At 52.0% G+C, this 20300-nt stretch overlaps 1 protein-coding gene across 4 annotated transcripts in view; it reads left to right on the top strand.

The window, feature by feature from the left end:
* The window catches only part of LOC140350547 (lactadherin-like), a 53780-nt gene that overhangs the window by 5040 nt on the left and 28440 nt on the right, over nucleotides 1-20300 (top strand). For 2 of the 4 annotated variants that reach the window (XM_072436133.1, XM_072436131.1), the window contains exons 2-4: nucleotides 8205-8327; nucleotides 13987-14118; nucleotides 15186-15218. In XM_072436133.1, coding sequence (XP_072292234.1) covers nucleotides 8205-8327; nucleotides 13987-14118; nucleotides 15186-15218 — 288 coding nt within the window. The remainder of the gene's footprint in view (nucleotides 1-8204; nucleotides 8328-13986; nucleotides 14119-15185; nucleotides 15219-20300) is intronic. The other 2 variants (XM_072436130.1, XM_072436132.1) reach the window with 1 other exon arrangement.

Raw genomic sequence — 20300 nt, 5'->3', positions numbered from 1 at the left:
TGTCGATGGAGTGTCGATGGCGTGTCGATGGCGTGTCGATGGCGTGTCGATGGCGTGTCGATGGAGTGTCGATGGCGTGTCGATGGCGTGTCGATGGAGTGTCGATGGAGTGTCGATGGCGTGTCGATGGCGTGTCGATGGAGTGTCGATGGCGTGTCGATGGCGTGTCGATGGAGTGTCGATGGAGTGTCGATGGCGTGTCGATGGCGTGTCGATGGAGTGTCGATGGCGTGTCGATGGAGTGTCGATGGAGTGTCGATGGCGTGTCGATGGCGTGTTTATGGAGTGTTGATGGCGTGTCGATGGAGTGTCGATGGCGTGTCGATGGCGTGTCGATGGAGTGTCGATGGCGTGTCGATGGCGTGTCGATGGCGTGTCGATGGAGTGTCGATGGCGTGTCGATGGCGTGTCGATGGAGTGTCGATGGAGTGTCGATGGCGTGTCGATGGCGTGTCGATGGAGTGTCGATGGCGTGTCGATGGAGTGTCGATGGAGTGTCGATGGCGTGTCGATGGCGTGTTTATGGAGTGTTGATGGCGTGTCGATGGAGTGTTGATGGCGTGTCGATGGAGTGTCGATGGCGTGTCGATGGAGTGTCGATGGAGTGTCGATGGCGTGTCGATGGCGTATTTATGGAGTGTTGATGGCGTGTCGATGGCGTGTTTATGGAGTGTCGATGGCGTGTCGATGGCGTGTCGATGGAGTGTCGATGGCGTGTCTATGGAGTGTCGATGGCGTGTCGATGGAGTGTCGATGGCGTGTCGATGGCGTGTCGATGGAGTGTCGATGGCGTGTCGATGGCGTGTCGATGGAGTGTCGATGGCGTGTCGATGGCGTGTCGATGGCGTGTCGATGGAGTGTCGATGGCGTGTCGATGGAGTGTCGATGGAGTGTCGATGGAGTGTCGATGGCGTGTCGATGGAGTGTCGATGGCGTGTCGATGGCGTGTCGATGGCGTGTCGATGGAGTGTCGATGGCGTGTCGATGGAGTGTCGATGGCGTGTCGATGGAGTGTCGATGGCGTGTCGATGGCGTGTCGATGGCGTGTCGATGGCGTGTCGATGGAGTGTCGATGGAGTGTCGATGGCTTGTCGATGGAGTGTCGATGGCGTGTCGATGGCGTGTCGATGGCGTGTCGATGGAGTGTCGATGGAGTGTCGATGGCTTGTCGATGGCGTGTCGATGGAGTGTCGATGGCGTGTCGATGGAGTGTCGATGGAGTGTCGATGGCGTGTCGATGGAGTGTCGATGGAGTGTCGATGGCGTGTCGATGGAGTGTCGATGGCGTGTCGATGGCGTGTCGATGGAGTGTCGATGGCTTGTCGATGGAGTGTCGATGGCGTGTCGATGGAGTGTCGATGGCGTGTCTATGGCGTGTCGATGGCGTGTCGATGGCGTGTCGATGGCGTGTCGATGGCGTGTCGATGGAGTGTCGATGGAGTGTCGATGGAGTGTCGATGGAGTGTCGATGGCGTGTCGATGGCGTGTCGATGGAGTGTCGATGGCGTGTCGATGGCGTGTCGATGGCGTGTCGATGGAGTGTCGATGGCGTGTCGATGGAGTGTCGATGGCGTGTCGATGGCGTGTCGATGGCGTGTCGATGGCGTGTCGATGGAGTGTCGATGGAGTGTCGATGGCTTGTCGATGGAGTGTCGATGGCGTGTCGATGGCGTGTCGATGGCGTGTCGATGGAGTGTCGATGGAGTGTCGATGGCTTGTCGATGGCGTGTCGATGGCGTGTCGATGGAGTGTCGATGGCGTGTCGATGGAGTGTCGATGGAGTGTCGATGGCGTGTCGATGGAGTGTCGATGGAGTGTCGATGGAGTGTCGATGGAGTGTCGATGGCGTGTCGATGGAGTGTCGATGGCGTGTCGATGGCGTGTCGATGGAGTGTCGATGGCTTGTCGATGGAGTGTCGATGGAGTGTCGATGGCGTGTCGATGGAGTGTCGATGGAGTGTCGATGGCGTGTCGATGGCGTGTCTATGGAGTGTCGATGGAGTGTCGATGGAGTGTCGATGGAGTGTCGATGGAGTGTCGATGGCGTGTCGATGGAGTGTCGATGGCGTGTCGATGGCGTGTCTATGGAGTGTCGATGGCTTGTCGATGGAGTGTCGATGGCGTGTCGATGGCGTGTCGATGGCGTGTCGATGGCGTGTCGATGGCGTGTCGATGGAGTGTCGATGGCGTGTCGATGGCGTGTCGATGGAGTGTCGATGGAGTGTCGATGGCGTGTCGATGGCGTGTCGATGGAGTGTCGATGGCGTGTCGATGGAGTGTCGATGGAGTGTCGATGGCGTGTCGATGGCGTGTTTATGGAGTGTCGATGGCGTGTCGATGGCGTGTCGATGGAGTGTCGATGGCGTGTCGATGGAGTGTCGATGGAGTGTCGATGGCGTGTCGATGGAGTGTCGATGGAGTGTCGATGGCGTGTCGATGGCGTGTCGATGGAGTGTCGATGGCGTGTCGATGGAGTGTCGATGGAGTGTCGATGGCGTGTCGATGGCGTGTTTATGGAGTGTTGATGGCGTGTCGATGGAGTGTTGATGGCGTGTCGATGGAGTGTCGATGGCGTGTCGATGGAGTGTCGATGGAGTGTCGATGGCGTGTCGATGGCGTGTTTATGGAGTGTTGATGGCGTGTCGATGGCGTGTTTATGGAGTGTCGATGGCGTGTCGATGGCGTGTCGATGGAGTGTCGATGGCGTGTCTATGGAGTGTCGATGGCGTGTCGATGGCGTGTCGATGGAGTGTCGATGGCGTGTCGATGGAGTGTCGATGGCGTGTCGATGGCGTGTCGATGGAGTGTCGATGGCGTGTCTATGGCGTGTCGATGGAGTGTCGATGGAGTGTCGATGGCGTGTCGATGGCGTGTCGATGGAGTGTCGATGGCGTGTCGATGGCGTGTCGATGGCGTGTCGATGGAGTGTCGATGGCGTGTCGATGGAGTGTCGATGGCGTGTCGATGGAGTGTCGATGGCGTGTCGATGGCGTGTCGATGGCGTGTCGATGGCGTGTCGATGGAGTGTCGATGGAGTGTCGATGGCTTGTCGATGGAGTGTCGATGGCGTGTCGATGGCGTGTCGATGGCGTGTCGATGGAGTGTCGATGGAGTGTCGATGGCTTGTCGATGGCGTGTCGATGGCGTGTCGATGGAGTGTCGATGGCGTGTCGATGGAGTGTCGATGGAGTGTCGATGGCGTGTCGATGGAGTGTCGATGGAGTGTCGATGGAGTGTCGATGGCGTGTCGATGGAGTGTCGATGGCGTGTCGATGGCGTGTCGATGGAGTGTCGATGGCTTGTCGATGGAGTGTCGATGGCGTGTCGATGGAGTGTCGATGGCGTGTCTATGGCGTGTCGATGGCGTGTCGATGGAGTGTCGATGGCGTGTCGATGGCGTGTCGATGGAGTGTCGATGGAGTGTCGATGGAGTGTCGATGGCGTGTCGATGGCGTGTCGATGGAGTGTCGATGGCGTGTCGATGGCGTGTCGATGGCGTGTCGATGGAGTGTCGATGGCGTGTCGATGGAGTGTCGATGGCGTGTCGATGGCGTGTCGATGGCGTGTCGATGGCGTGTCGATGGAGTGTCGATGGAGTGTCGATGGCTTGTCGATGGAGTGTCGATGGCGTGTCGATGGCGTGTCGATGGCGTGTCGATGGAGTGTCGATGGAGTGTCGATGGCTTGTCGATGGCGTGTCGATGGCGTGTCGATGGAGTGTCGATGGCGTGTCGATGGAGTGTCGATGGAGTGTCGATGGCGTGTCGATGGAGTGTCGATGGAGTGTCGATGGAGTGTCGATGGCGTGTCGATGGAGTGTCGATGGCTTGTCGATGGAGTGTCGATGGCGTGTCGATGGAGTGTCGATGGAGTGTCGATGGCGTGTCGATGGCGTGTCGATGGAGTGTCGATGGAGTGTCGATGGAGTGTCGATGGAGTGTCGATGGCGTGTCGATGGAGTGTCGATGGCGTGTCGATGGCGTGTCTATGGAGTGTCGATGGTGTGTTTATGGCGTGTAACTGTTGTAGAGGCCGTTGTCTTGGACTCACGTTTTGAGTCTTGTCTCTTCAGAAAACGGGTTGAACTGGTCGTGTTTCTCATGTAACGGCACATTTTTTACTCCTGTGAATGATATAATCTTCTTTTTCACGCTGTAGTTATTTAGTTTGTGTGAAAATATCAAAGACTTGTGTGAGTGAAAGTGTGAGACCTTCATCTCTTTAACCTGTCACATCCTCCTGAGGCCGACTCACATTTTCTATATCTCAAATATTCTCTTACATCATCACTTTTATTTCCGTGGTCAATACAAGTTATACATCATTTTAAAGCTTATTTTCTCAACAAAACAAATATGTCGTTGATTTACATGGAATAATTTGCCCCAAGAAGCAATTGCCAATAGTTTGTGAGAGTCTCAACTTTTACAAACTCATGTCCTGTTTGTGTTTATGACGGAGGAAACAGCTTTAATTCTGTTCATCCTTGTGTCAGTCTGTCCATAAGGAACCATGAACAACAATATACACTTGTATTTTTACTGACGTTTTCACATTTCCAGATATGGTCAAGTAAACAAAGTTTTCTTCTGTGACGATGGTCAGGATGAAGCTCGTCCAGAACAAATGACCTGTTTGACTTATAAGATGGTGTTTGGCATCGATCTTTTCTTCAGACTGTTTCCTACAGAATGAGACCGTCCACTGTCCTCGGGTTTGTCCTCTACAGCCTCTGGAGGAAAAAAATGTGCCGCTTCCGACGCGCGAAGCTAACTTGTTTTTAGCCTCATAGCTAACGTTAGCAGTGACTTAGCGGACGTTTATTGACATATTATTCTAGCCAATAAGAATAGCTTTAGAATGGTGGGCGGGACTTAGGGGTCCCACACACAGAATCCTCTGTATTCTCGTGCCTAAGGCTGTAAATAGACAGATTTTTCGGCATTTGGCGACTAGATTTTACGCATAACGTTTTCTGATTTTATTAGCCTTTTGGATGCGCATTTTGTTAGATTATGTATTATTATACCAATACAAAAATTAAATTAAATTAAAGCCGCAAGCGGCAATGATCGGCCCTCGCCACGCCGCCGCCGCCACGCCGCAAGAGGAGGGGGCGGGGCTAACGCGCCCCAATGGTCCTTTTATTACATCTACTGCTGAATCTGTGACGCTGTCACATCTTCTCCCCTTTGTTTTACATCAAAAAGACATTTTATTTTGAATTCTTGGCAAAATGTGCGGCTCTGCCGCACAGACACCGTGACTCTTAGAATAAAAATGTGGATAACTTTTGATGGTCCTGAAGATGAGTCTCACCAGATTTCAGGTTAATAGGGCCAACGCCCTGAGGGGGAGGAGTTTGTGAAAGTCTAAAGTGTAAACATGTTCTGGTGATTTCCCCATTGGAATAACATGGGAGGTTTTGGTCATCGCTACGGCAACGACATAACAATTATGACATGAGTCATTGACTTTTTTGATGGGGCTAAAATTGAGTTTTGTGTCAAATTTCATATAATTTCGCAAAACTAAACATTTAACCTCCATATAAAATCTGTAGGGGGCGCTGTGGCGCCAGATTAATTTATTTCACTTCAAGTAGGTTTAGGGCAAAGAGTTTAACAAGTGATTCTAATTTGACGCAATTCGGACTTTATCTGCGCAAACGGCAGAAATGTTAAATTTGGGAGATTTCTGAAATTCTAGCTACAGTTTGTGGCTTCGCCGCTCAGAGACCGTGACAGGGTCAATGTCATTTGAATAACTTTTGATGTCCCACTCCTCAGGAGCATTTTCACACAATTTCAGCTTTTTAGAGCCAACGCCCTGGGAGGAGTTCATAAAAGTACCACGTTTGGAAAAACTCCCAAGTCATAATTAGCCATTTTTGAAGCAATATGGCCGACATTTGGTTGGGCGGACGGCGTTGCCGTAATAATATTTTTTACTTCTCTTGTCGCCATCTACCTCTGCGCCAAATTTCATGATTCTACCATCAGACATTTTTGGGGTCGTTTCCCATCTCTCAATGCATTTTTGGTACATTTGGGGCTGACGAGCAAATTCTTTTATTTTAGAAAAGGGAAATGGCCAGAATGTAGAGGCACGATTTTTAGAGGTGTGAACATTTTTGTGACTTTTCGTCAATGTCACTGGGTGAAAAATAGGGGGGTTTGTCCCGAGAAGAAGAAGAAGAAGAAAGAATAATATTCCGATGCGAAAACAATGTTTCCCATTTTTCAAATATCATAAACTATACATTTTCGGAAAGCGCTCGCGCTACTACAGTGTGCACAGGGCCAAAGAGGTGGATGGAAACAGGTTAAAGCCACAGACACTGAACCAGATCAACAAAAGCTCAGACTCTGATGCAGCAACTGTCCCTGAGATAAACAAAAACATATGATTCTAAAGAGAAGCCACAAAGCCACTGCTTCAGGAGCCTAAGGAGCCTCAGGAGCCTCAGGAGCTTCAGGAGCCTCAGGATTCTCAGGAGCCTCAGGAGCCTCAGGAGCTTCAGGAGCCTCAGGAGCCTCAGGAGCTTCAGGAGCCTCAGGAGCTTCAGGAGCTTCAGGAGCCTCAGGAGCTTCAGGAGCCTCAGGAGCTTCAGGAGCCTCAGGAGCCTCAGGAGCTTCAGGAGCCTCAGGAGCCCCAGGAGCTTCAGGAGCTTCAGGAGCCTCAGGAGCTTCAGGAGCCTCAGGAGCTTCAGGGGCCTCAGGAGCCTCAGGAGCCTCAGGAGCTTCAGGAGCTTCAGGAGCCTCAGGAGCCTCAGGAGCTTCAGGAGCTTCAGGAGCCTCGGGAGCTTCAGGAGCTTCAGGAGCCTCAGGAGCCTCAGGAGCTTCAGGAGCTTCAGGAGCCTCAGGAGCCTCAGGAGCTTCAGGAGCCTCAGGAGCCTCAGGAGCCTCAGGAGCTTCAGGAGCTTCAGGAGCCTCAGGAGCCTCAGGAGCTTCAGGAGCTTCAGGAGCTTCAGGAGCCTCAGGAGCTTCAGGAGCCTCAGGAGCCTCAGGAGCCTCAGGAGCCTCAGGAGCTTCAGGAGCCTCAGGAGCTTCAGGAGCTTCAGGAGCCTCAGGAGCTTCAGGAGCCTCAGGAGCCTCAGGAGCCTCAGGAGCCTCAGGAGCTTCAGGAGCTTCAGGAGCTTCAGGAGCTTCAGGAGCCTCAGGAGCCTCAGGAGCTTCAGGAGCCTCAGGAGCCTCAGGAGCTTCAGGAGCCTCAGGAGCTTCAGGAGCCACAGGAGCCTCAGGAGCCTCAGGAGCCTCAGGAGCCTCAGGAGCCTCAGGAGCTTCAGGAGCCTCAGGAGCCTCAGGAGCTTCAGGAGCCTCAGGAGCCTCAGGAGCCTCAGGAGCCTCAGGAGCCTCAGGAGCCTCAGGAGCTTCAGGAGCTTCAGGAGCTTCAGGAGCCTCAGGAGCCTCAGGAGCCTCAGGAGCCTCAGGAGCTTCAGGAGCCTCAGGAGCCTCAGGAGCCTCAGGAGCTTCAGGAGCTTCAGGAGCCACAGGAGCCTCAGGAGCCTCAGGAGCCTCAGGAGCCTCAGGAGCCTCAGGAGCCTCAGGAGCCTCAGGAGCTTCAGGAGCCTCAGGAGCCTCAGGAGCTTCAGGAGCTTCAGGAGCCTCAGGAGCTTCAGGAGCCTCAGGAGCTTCAGGAGCCTCAGGAGCCTCAGGAGCTTCAGGAGCTTCAGGAGCTTCAGGAGCTTCAGGAGCCTCAGGAGCCTCAGGAGCTTCAGGAGCCTCAGGAGCCTCAGGAGCCTCAGGAGCCTCAGGAGCCTCAGGAGCCTCAGGAGCTTCAGGAGCTTCAGGAGCCTCAGGAGCTTCAGGAGCTTCAGGAGCCTCAGGAGCCTCAGGAGCTTCAGGAGCCTCAGGAGCTTCAGGAGCCACAGGAGCCTCAGGAGCCTGAACCTGGAGAACCTGGAGAACCTGGAGAACCTGGAGAACCTGGAGAACCAAAACCTGGAGAACCTGAAGAACCTTAAGAACCTGAAGAACGTTCATGATGTGTGGTACATGTGACTGACAGGGTATTAGAGCTTAACTAAGTCTGGTTTAGAGCTTAACTAGAGCTTAACTAAGTTTAGAGCTTAACTAAGTTTAGAGCTTAACTAAGTTTAGAGCTTAACTAAGTCTGGTTTAGAGCTTAACTAGAGCTTAACTAAGTTTAGAGCTTAACTAAGTTTAGAGCTTAACTAGAGCTTAACTCGAGCTCTGTTGCAGGAGACCTGTGTGAGGTGAACATTTGCTCAAACGGAGGAACGTGTGTGAAAGCTGCAGGAGCCGAGTTCTTCTGCATCTGTCCTGACGACTTCACTGGAGACAACTGCACCGAGAGAGAGACAGGTACATGCACTACTGCACCGAGAGAGAGACAGGTACATGCACTACTACACCGAGAGAGAGACAGGTACATGCACTACTGCACCGAGAGAGAGACCGGTACATGCACTACTGCACCGAGAGAGAGACAGGTACATGCACTACTGCACCGAGAGAGAGACCGGTACATGCACTACTGCACCGAGAGAAAGAAAGGTACATGCACTACTGCAACGAGAGAGAGACCGGTACATGCACTACTGCACCGAGAGAGAGACAGGTACATGCACTACTGCACCGAGAGAAAGACAGGTACATGCACTACTGCACCGAGAGAAAGACAGGTACATGCACTACTGCACCGAGAGAGAGACCGGTACATGCACTACTGCACCGAGAGAGAGACAGGTACATGCACTACTACACCGAGAGAGAGACAGGTACATGCACTACTGCACCGAGAGAGAGACCGGTACATGCACTACTGCACCGAGAGAGAGACAGGTACATGCACTACTACACCGAGAGAGAGACAGGTACATGCACTACTGCACCGAGAGAAAGAAAGGTACATGCACTACTGCAACGAGAGAGAGACAGGTACATGCACTACTGCACCGAGAGAGAGACAGGTACATGCACTACTGCACCGAGAGAAAGACAGGTACATGCACTACTGCACCGAGAGAGAGACCGGTACATGCACTACTGCACCGAGAGAGAGACAGGTACATGCACTACTACACCGAGAGAGAGACAGGTACATGCACTACTGCACCGAGAGAGAGACCGGTACATGCACTACTGCACCGAGAGAGAGACAGGTACATGCACTACTACACCGAGAGAGAGACAGGTACATGCACTACTGCACCGAGAGAGAGACAGGTACATGCACTACTGCACCGAGAGAGAGACCGGTACATGCACTACTGCACCGAGAGAGAGACAGGTACATGCACTACTGCACCGAGAGAGAGACAGGTACATGCACTACTGCACCGAGAGAGAGACCGGTACATGCACTACTGCACAGAGAGAGAGAGACAGGTACATGCACTACTGCACCGAGAGAGAGACCGGTACATGCACTACTGCACCGAGAGAGAGACAGGTACATGCACTACTGCACCGAGAGAGAGACCGGTACATGCACTACTGCACCGAGAGAGAGACAGGTACATGACCTACTGCACCGAGAGAGAGACCGGTACATGCACTACTGCACCGAGAGAGAGACAGGTACATGTACTACTGCACAGAGAGAGAGACAGGTACATGCACTACTGCACCGAGAGAGAGACCGGTACATGCACTACTGCACCGAGAGAGAGACCGGTACATACACTAATGCACCGAGAGAGAGACAGGTACATGCACTACTGCACCGAGAGAGAGACCGGTACATGCACTACTGCACCGAGAGAGAGATAGGTACATGCACTACTGCACCGAGAGAGAGACAGGTACATGCACTACTGCACCGAGAGAGAGACCGGTACATGCACTACTGCACCGAGAGAGAGACAGGTACATGCACTACTTCACCGAGAGAGAGACAGGTACATGTACTACTGCACAGAGAGAGAGACAGGTACATGCACTACTGCACCGAGAGAGAGACAGGTACATGCACTACTGCACCGAGAGAGAGACAGGTACATGCACTACTGCACCGAGAGAAAGACAGGTACATGCACTACTGCACCGAGAGAGAGACCGGTACATGCACTACTGCACAGAGAGAAAGACAGGTACATGTACAACTGCAACGAGAGAGACAGGTACATGTACAACTGCACCGAGAGAGAGACAGGTACATGTACTACTGCACCGAGAGAGAGACAGGTACATGTACCACTGCACCGAGAGAGAGACAGGTAAATGTACCACTGCACCGAGAGACAGGTACATGTACTACTGCACCGAGAGAGAGACAGGTACATGTACTACTGCACCGAGAGAGAGACAGGTACATGTACTACTGCACCGAGAGAGAGACCAGTACATGTACTACTGCACAGAGAGAGAGACAGGTACATGCACTACTGCACCGAGAGAGAGACAGGTACATGTACCACTGCACAGAGAGACAGGTACATGTACCACTGCACCGAGAGAGAGACAGGTAAATGTACTACTGCACCGATAGAGAGACCGGTACATGTACAACTGCACCGAGAGAGAGACAGGTACATGTACCACTGCACTGAGAGAGAGACAGGTACATGTACAACTGAACCGAGAGAAAGACAGGTACATGTACAACTGCACCGAGAGAGACAGGTACATGTACAACTGCACCGAGAGAGAGACAGGTACATGTACAACTGCACCGAGAGAGACAGGTACATGTACCACTGCACCGAGAGAGACAGGTACATGTACCACTGCACCGAGAGAGATAGACAGGTACATGTACCACTGCACCGAGAGAGAGACAGGTACATGTACTACTGCACCGAGAGAGAGACAGGTACATGTACAACTGCACCGAGAGAGACAGGTACATGTACCACTGCACTGAGAGAGAGAGAGACCGGTAAATGTACCACTGCACCGAGAAAAAGACAGGTACATGTACAACTGCACCGAGAGAGAGACAGGTACATGTACCACTGCACAGAGAGAGAGACAGGTACATGTACTACTGCACAGAGAGAGAGACAGGTACATGTACTACTGCACAGCGAGAGAGACAGGTACATGTACTACTGCACCGAGAGAGAGACAGGTACATGTACCACTGCACAGAGAGACAGGTACATGTACTACTGCACCGAGAGAGAGAAAGGTACATGTACTACTGCACAGAAAGAGAGAGACAGGTACATGTACTACTGCACAGAGAGAGAGACAGGTACATGCACTACTGCACCGAGAGAGAGACAGGTACATGTACCACTGCACAGAGAGACAGGTACATGTACCACTGCACCGAGAGAGAGACAGGTAAATGTACTACTGCACCGAGAGAGAGACCGGTACATGTACAACTGCACCGAGAGAGAGACAGGTACATGTACAACTGCACCGAGAGAGACAGGTACATGTACAACTGCACCGAGAGAGAGACAGGTACATGTACAACTGCACCGAGAGAGACAGGTACATGTACCACTGCACCGAGAGAGACAGGTACATGTACCACTGCACCGAGAGAGATAGACAGGTACATGTACCACTGCACCGAGAGAGAGACAGGTACATGTACTACTGCACCGAGAGAGAGACAGGTACATGTACAACTGCACCGAGAGAGAGACAGGTACATGTACCACTGCACAGAGAGAGAGACAGGTACATGTACTACTGCACAGAGAGAGAGACAGGTACATGTACTACTGCACAGCGAGAGAGACAGGTACATGTACTACTGCTCCGAGAGAGAGACAGGTACATGTACAACTGCACCGAAAGAGATATAGGTACATGCACTACTGCACCGAGAGAGACAGGTACGTACATGTACTACTGCACAGAGAGAGAGAGACAGGTACATGTACCACTGCACCGAGAGAGAGACAGGTACATGTACAACTGCACCGAGAGAGAGACAGGTACATGTACCACTGCACCGAGAGACAGGTACATGTACTACTGCACCGAGAGAGAGACAGGTACATGTACTACTGCACAGAAAGAGAGAGACAGGTACATGTACTACTGCACAGAGAGAGAGACAGGTACATGCACTACTGCACCGAGAGAGAGACAGGTACATGTACCACTGCACAGAGAGACAGGTACATGTACCACTGCACCGAGAGAGAGACGGGTAAATGTACTACTGCACCGAGAGAGAGACCGGTACATGTACAACTGCACCGAGAGAGAGACAGGTACATGTACCACTGCACCGAGAGAGAGACAGGTACATGTACAACTGAACCGAGAGAGAGACAGGTACATGTACAACTGCACCGAGAGAGACAGGTACATGTACCACTGCACCGAGAGAGAGACAGGTACATGTACCACTGCACCGAGAGAGAGACAGGTACATGTACTACTGCACCGAGAGAGAGACGGGTACATGTACCACTGCACCGAGAGAAAGACAGGTACATGTGCCACTGCAGCGAGAGAGACATGTACTACTGCACCGAGAGAGAGACAGGTACATGTACAACTGCACCGAGAGAGACCGGTACATGTACCACTGCACCGAGAGAGAGAGACAGGTACATGTACCACTGCACCGAGAGAGAGACCGGTACATGTACAACTGCACCGAGAGAGACGGGTACATGTACCACTGCACCGAGAGAGAGAGAGACAGGTACATGTACCACTGCACCGAGACAGAGACGGGTACATGTTCAACTGCACCGAGAGAGAGACAGGTACATGTACTACTGCACCGAGAGAGAGACAGGTACATGTACAACTGCACCGAGAGAGACAGGTACATGTACCACTGCACCGAGAGAGAGAGACAGGTACATGTACCACTGCACCGAGAGAGGGACAGGTACATGTACAACTGCACCGAGAGAGAGACAGGTACATGTACAACTTCACCGAGAGAGACAAGTACATGTACAACTTCACCGAGAGAGACAAGTACATGTACCACTGCACCGAGAGAGAGACAGGTACATGTATTACTGCACAGAGAGAGAGACAGGTACATGTACTACTGCTCCGAGAGAGAGACAGGTACATGTACTACTGCACCAAGAGAGAGACAGGTACATGTACAACTGCACCGAGAGACAGGTACATGTACTACTGCACCGAGAGAGACAGGTACATGTACCACTGCACCGAAAGAGAGACGGGTACATGTACAACTGCACCGAGAGAGAGACAGGTACATGTACAACTGCACCGAGAGAGAGACAGGTACATGTACAACTGCACTGAGAGAGAGACAGGTACATGTACTACTGCACCGAGAGAGAGACCGGTACATGTACAACTGTACCGAGAGAGATACAGGTACATGCACTACTGCACCGAGAGAGATACAGGTACATGCACTACTGCACCGAGAGAGAGACCGGTACATGCACTACTGCACCGAGAGAGAGACAGGTACATGTACTACTGCACCGAGAGAGAGACAGGTACATGTACTACTGCACCGAGAGAGAGACAGGTACATATACTACTGCTCCGAGAGAGACAGGTACATGTACCACTGAACCGAGAGAGCGAGACAGGTACATGTACCACTGCACCGAGAGAGAGACAGGTACATGTACAACTGCACCGAGAGAGAGACAGGTACATGTACAACTTCACCGAGAGAGACAAGTACATGTACCACTGCACCGAGAGAGAGACAGGTACATGTACTACTGCACAGAGAGAGAGACAGGTACATGTACTACTGCTCCGAGAGAGAGACAGGTACATGTACTACTGCACCAAGAGAGAGACAGGTACATGTACAACTGCACCGAGAGAGACAGGTACGTACATGTACTACTGCACAGAGAGAGAGAGACAGGTACATGTACCACTGCACCGAAAGATAGACGGGTACATGTACAACTGCACCGAGAGAGAGACAGGTACATGTACCACTGCATCGAGAGAGAGACAGGTACATGTACTACTGCACAGAGAGAGAGAGACAGGTACATGTACTACTGCATCGAGAGAGAGACAGGTACATGTACTACTGCATCGAGAGAGAGACAGGTACATATTAAAGGGTGTGGTCTGTGGTCAGGTCCGTGCCGTCCAAACCCGTGTCTGAACGAAGGACAGTGTGAAGTGGTGTTGGAGAAACGCAGAGGAGACGTGTTCAGTCAGTACTACTGCGTGTGTCCACCAGAGGTCACTGGAGCGCACTGCGAGACCAGTGAGTATGTCCACCAGAGGTCACTGGAGCGCACTGCGAGACCAGTGAGTATGTCCACCAGAGGTCACTGGAGCGCACTGCGAGACCAGTGAGTATGTCCACCAGAGGTCACTGGAGCGCACTGCGAGACCAGTGAGTATGTCCACCAGAGGTCACTGGAGCGCACTGCGTTACAATGAGTCTGTCCACCAGAGGTCACTGGAGCGCACTGCGTTACAGTGAGTCTGTCCACCAGAGGTCACTGGAGCGCACTGCGTTACAATGAGTCTGTCCACCAGAGGTCACTGGAGCGCACTGCGTTACAGTGAGTCTTTCCACCAGAGGTCACTGGAGCGCACTGCGTTACAGTGAGTCTGTCCACCAGAGGTCACTGGAGCGCACTGCGTTACAGTGAGTCTTTCCACCAGAGGTCACTGGAGCGCACTGCGAGACCAGTGAGTATGTCCACCAGAGGTCACTGGAGCGCACTGCGAGACCAGTGAGTATGTCCACCAGAGGTCACTGGAGCGCACTGCGTTACAGTGAGTCTGTCCACCAGAGGTCACTGGAGGGCACTGCGTTACAGTGAGTCTGTCCACCAGAGGTCACTGGAGGGCACTGCGTTACAGTGAGTCTGTCCACCAGAGGTCACTGGAGGGCACTGCGTTACAGTGAGTCTGTCCACCAGAGGTCACTGGAGGGCACTGCGTTACAGTGAGTCTGTCCACCAGAGGTCACTGGAGCGCACTGCGAGACCAGTGAGTAACTCCAAGGTTAAGGGCTCTCAACCCCATTTTTACTGACCAAAAAATTTGAAAACAGAATTATTCATCGCGATGACCAGGGCAGAGTTTACAGCAAAGCTAATAAACGAACAGCTGCGGGGGGGTGAACAGCTGCGGGGGGATGAACAGCTGCGGGGGGTGAACAGCTGCGGGGGATGAACAGCTGCGGGGGGATGAACAGCTGCGGGGGGTGAACAGCTGCGGGGGATGAACAACTGCGGGGGGATGAACAGCTGCGGGGATGAACAGCTGCGGGGGGTGAACAGCATAAGTAGATTCAGTGATGTGTAACTGTGTCCACAGGGGTCCCAGGATCTCACCTGTTCTCAACTCAAGGTAACACGGACTAACCCAGGACTAACCCAGGACTAACCCAGGTCTAACCCAGGTCTAACCCAGGACTAACCCAGGACTAACCCAGGACTAACCCAGGACTAACCCAGGACTAACCCAGGACTAACCCAGGTCTAACCCAGGTCTAACCCAGGACTAACCCAGGACTAACCCAGGACTAACCCAGGACTAACCCAGGTCTAACCCAGGACTAACCCAGGACTAACCCAGGTCTAACCCAGGTCTAACCCAGGTCTAACCCAGGTCTAACCCAGGACTAACCCAGGTCTAACCCAGGTCTAACCCAGGACTAAACCAGGTCTAAACCAGGTCTAACCCAGGTCTAACCCAGGTCTAACCCAGGACTAACCCAGGACTAACCCAGGACTAACCCAGGTCTAACCCAGGTCTAACCCAGGTCTAACCCAGGACTAACCCAGGTCTAACCCAGGACTAACCCAGGTCTAACCCAGGACTAACCCAGGTCTAACCCAGGTCTAACCCAGGTCTAACCCAGGTCTAACCCAGGACTAAGTCAGGACTAACCCAGGTCTAACCCAGGTCTAACCCAGGACTAACCCAGGTCTAACCCAGGACTAACCCAGGACTAACCCAGGTCTAACCCAGGACTAACCCAGGTCTAACCCAGGTCTAACCCAGGTCTAACCCAGGTCTAACCCAGGACTAAGTCAGGACTAACCCAGGTCTAACCCAGGTCTAACCCAGGACTAACCCAGGTCTAACCCAGGTCTAACCCAGGACTAAGTCAGGACTAACCCAGGTCTAACCCAGGTCTAACCCAGGACTAACCCAGGTCTAACCCAGGACTAACCCAGGACTAAACCAGGACTAAACCAGGACTAACCCAGGACCCTCTGGCCTGACTCAAACTGGTTACAATCCTTGGACCTGGTTCAAACGGGTGAAATGTTGTGATATAAAACGGTTTGAACGCGAGTTTATTTATAGATTTGTCCTCACACGACTCGTCTGCCTCCTCAGCCAATCACAGCGCCACATTCGATCACATGCTTCTGTCGCCGGGCGAAAACACAGCGGCAAAAACCTGTTCAAAACAGAAAGAGAAAGAGGAGTGAGGAAGTCTATGTTTGGACCTCCTTTAGTCTTGGTTTGGACCTCCTTTAGTCCTGGTTTGGACCTCCTTTAGTCCTGGTTTGGACCTCCTTTAGTCTTGGTTTGGACCTCCTTTAGTCTTGGTTTGGACCTCCTTTAGTCTTGGTTTGGACCTCCTTTAGTCCTGGTTTGGACCTCCTTTAGTCCTGGTTTGGACCTCCTTTAGTCTTGGTTTGGACCTCCTTTAGTCTTGGTTTGGACCTCCTTTAGTCTTGGTTTGGACCTCCTTTAGTCCTGGTTTGGACCTCCTTTAGTCTTGGTTTGGACCTCCTTTAGTCCTGGTTTGGACCTCCTTTAGTCTTGGTTTGGACCTCCTTTAGTCCTGGTTTGGACCTCCTTTAGTCCTGGTTTGGACCTCCTTTAGTCTTGGTTTGGACCTCCTTTAGTCTTGGTTTGGACCTCCTTTAGTCTTGGTTTGGACCTCCTTTAGTCTTGGTTTGGACCTCCTTTAGTCCTGGTTTGGACCTCCTTTAGTCTTGGTTTGGACCTCCTTTAGTCCTGGTTTGGACCTCCTTTAGTCCTGGTTTGGACCTCCTTTAGTCCTGGTTTGGACCTCCTTTAGTCCTGGTTTGGACCTCCTTTAGTCCTGGTTTGGACCTCCTTTAGTCCTGGTTTGGACCTCCTTTAGTCCTGGTTTGGACCTCCTTTAGTCTATGTTTGGACCTCCTTTAGTCCTGGTTTGGACCTCCTTTAGTCTATGTTTGGACATCCTTTAGTCTTGGTTTGGACCTCCTTTAGTCTTGGTTTGAACCTCCTTTAGTCTTGGTTTGGACCTCCTTTAGTCCTGGTTTAGGTCATGTGTTTGGACATGTCTCGTTGGGTCAAATACAGTAGGACATGTCTCGCAGGTCGTGTAAACACACATTGACCCAATATATTCCACATCAAAAGCAGGAGGAGAGAGACCAAGCACAGCCCTGTCTCACTCCTCTGTCCAGAGTCATGTGACCAGTGTCATATGACCAGTGTGATGTGACCAGTGTCCTCCTCTATGGTCTCCTCCTCTCTGGTCTCCTCCTCTCTGGTCTCCTCCTCTCTAGTCTCCTCCTCTCTAGTCTCCTCCTCTCTGGTCTCCTCCTCTCTGGTCTCCTCCTCTCTAGTCTCCTCCTCTCTGGTCTCCTCCTCTCTAGTCTCCTCCTCTCTAGTCTCCTCCTCTCTAGTCTCCTCCTCTCTGGTCTCCTCCTCTATGGTCTCCTCCTCTCTGGTCTCCTCCTCTCTGGTCTCCTCCTCTCTGGTCTCCTCTTCTCTGATGTCCTCCTCTCTAGTCTCCTCCTCTCTAGTCTCCTCCTCTCTAGTCTCCTCCTCTCTAGTCTCCTCCTCTCTGGTCTCCTCCTCTCTGGTCTCCTCCTCTCTAGTCTCCTCCTCTCTAGTCTCCTCCTCTCTGGTCTCCTCCTCTCTGATGTCCTCCTCTCTAGTCTCCTCCTCTCTAGTCTCCTCCTCTCTGGTCTCCTCCTCTCTGGTCTCCTCCTCTCTCGTCGTCTCCTCTCTAGTCTCCTCCTCTCTGGTCTCCTCCTCTCTGGTCTCCTCCTCTCTGGTCTCCTCCTCGCTAGTCTCCTCCTCTCTAGTCTCCTCCTCTCTGGTCTCCTCCTCTCTAGTCTCCTCCTCTCTGGTCTCCTCCTCTATGGTCTCCTCCTCTCTGGTTTCCTCCTCTCTGGTCTCCTCCTCTATGGTCTCCTCCTCTCTGGTCTCCTCCTCTCTGGTCTCCTCCTCTCTAGTCTCCTCCTCTCTAGTCTCCTCCTCTCTAGTCTCCTCCTCTCTGGTCTCCTCCTCTCTAGTCTCCTCCTCTCTAGTCTCCTCCTCTCTGGTCTCCTCCTCTCTGATGTCCTCCTCTCTAGTCTCCTCCTCTCTAGTCTCCTCCTCTCTAGTCTCCTCCTCTCTAGTCTCCTCCTCTCTGGTCTCCTCCTCTCTGGTCTCCTCCTCTCTAGTCTCCTCCTCTCTAGTCTCCTCCTCTCTGGTCTCCTCCTCTCTGATGTCCTCCTCTCTAGTCTCCTCCTCTCTAGTCTCCTCCTCTCTGGTCTCCTCCTCTCTGGTCTCCTCCTCTCTCGTCGTCTCCTCTCTAGTCTCCTCCTCTCTGGTCTCCTCCTCTCTGGTCTCCTCCTCTCTCGTCGTCTCCTCTCTAGTCTCCTCCTCTCTGGTCTCGTCCACTCTAGTCTTTGGCACTCATCAGAGAGTGTCTCATCAGAGAGTGTCTCATCAGAGAGTGTCTCATCAGAGTGTCTCATCAGAGTGTCTCATCAGAGAGTGTCTCATCAGAGAGTGTCTCATCAGAGTGTCTCATCAGAGTGTCTCATCAGAGAGTGTCTCATCAGAGAGTGTCTCATCAGAGAGTGTCTCATCAGAGTGTCTCATCAGAGAGTGTCTCATCAGAGAGTGTCTCATCAGAGAGTGTCTCATCAGAGTGTCTTATCAGAGTGTCTCATCAGAGAGTGTCTCATCAGAGAGTGTCTCATCAGAGAGTGTCTCATCAGAGTGTCTCATCAGAGTGTCTCATCAGAGAGTGTCTCATCAGAGAGTGTCTCATCAGAGAGTGTCTCATCAGAGTGTCTCATCAGAGAGTGTCTCATCAGAGAGTGTCTCATCAGAGAGTGTCTCATCAGAGAGTGTCTCATCAGAGTGTCTCATCAGAGTGTCTCATCAGAGAGTGTCTCATCAGAGTGTCTCATCAGAGAGTGTCTCATCAGAGAGTGTCTCATCAGAGAGTGTCTCATCAGAGTGTCTCATCAGAGTGTCTCATCAGAGTGTCTCATCAGAGAGTGTCTCATCAGAGAGTGTCTCATCAGAGTGTCTCATCAGAGAGTGTCTCATCAGAGAGTGTCTCATCAGAGAGTGTCTCATCAGAGAGTGTCTCATCAGAGTGTCTCATCAGAGAGTGTCTCATCAGAGAGTGTCTCATCAGAGAGTGTCTCATCAGAGTGTCTCATCAGAGAGTGTCTCATCAGAGAGTGTCTCATCAGAGAGTGTCTCATCAGAGTGTCTCATCAGAGAGTGTCTCATCAGAGTGTCTCATCAGAGTGTCTCATCAGAGAGTGTCTCATCAGAGTGTCTCATCAGAGAGTGTCTCATCAGAGTGTCTCATCAGAGAGTGTCTCATCAGAGAGTGTCTCATCAGAGAGTGTCTCATCAGAGTGTCTCATCAGAGTGTCTCATCAGAGTGTCTCATCAGAGAGTGTCTCATCAGAGAGTGTCTCATCAGAGAGTGTCTCATCAGAGTGTCTCATCAGAGTGTCTCATCAGAGTGTCTCATCAGAGAGTGTCTCATCAGAGTGTCTCATCAGAGTGTCTCATCAGAGAGTGTCTCATCAGAGTGTCTCATCAGAGAGTGTCTCATCAGAGTGTCTCATCAGAGTGTCTCATCAGAGAGTGTCTCATCAGAGAGTGTCTCATCAGAGAGTGTCTCATCAGAGAGTGTCTCATCAGAGAGTGTCTCATCAGAGTGTCTCATCAGAGAGTGTCTCATCAGAGTGTCTCATCAAAGTGTCTCATCAGAGAGTGTCTCATCAGAGTGTCTCATCAGAGAGTGTCTCATCAGAGAGTGTCTCATCAGAGAGTGTCTCATCAGAGTGTCTCATCAGAGAGTGTCTCATCAGAGTGTCTCATCAGAGAGTGTCTCATCAGAGTGTCTCATCAGAGAGTGTCTCCATCACGGCTCTTATTGACGCCACCTCACGTTGCATTAAGCGTTGACATGACTTGATCCAGCATTATGTCCTTGCTCTGGAGCCTCTGAGCTAACTTTAGCTTGACATGCTAACATGTTGTCAGCTTCTGCCTGACTCTGTCAATGTATTCACTTTTGTTTCTAGTTTAGTATTAGAGATCAAAATGGCAGTAGAGAATGCGGGCAACCGAGCCCATCAGCGCCACCGTGAGGCCGAGAGCCCAGTTTCACCTTTTTGAAACTGTTTCAGAAAGTCTTTATTAGGATAAAACTGGGTTTAGCACGTGATTAGC

This window comes from Eucyclogobius newberryi, unplaced genomic scaffold (assembly GCF_026437365.1).
Source record: "Eucyclogobius newberryi isolate DKJ021-1_F unplaced genomic scaffold, fEucNew1.0.hap1 SCAF_71, whole genome shotgun sequence".
NCBI classification, from domain to species: Eukaryota; Metazoa; Chordata; class Actinopteri; order Gobiiformes; family Gobiidae; genus Eucyclogobius; species Eucyclogobius newberryi.
The sequence above is the reverse complement of the archived record's forward strand: the minus strand, read 5'-3'. Positions and strand labels throughout refer to the sequence as shown.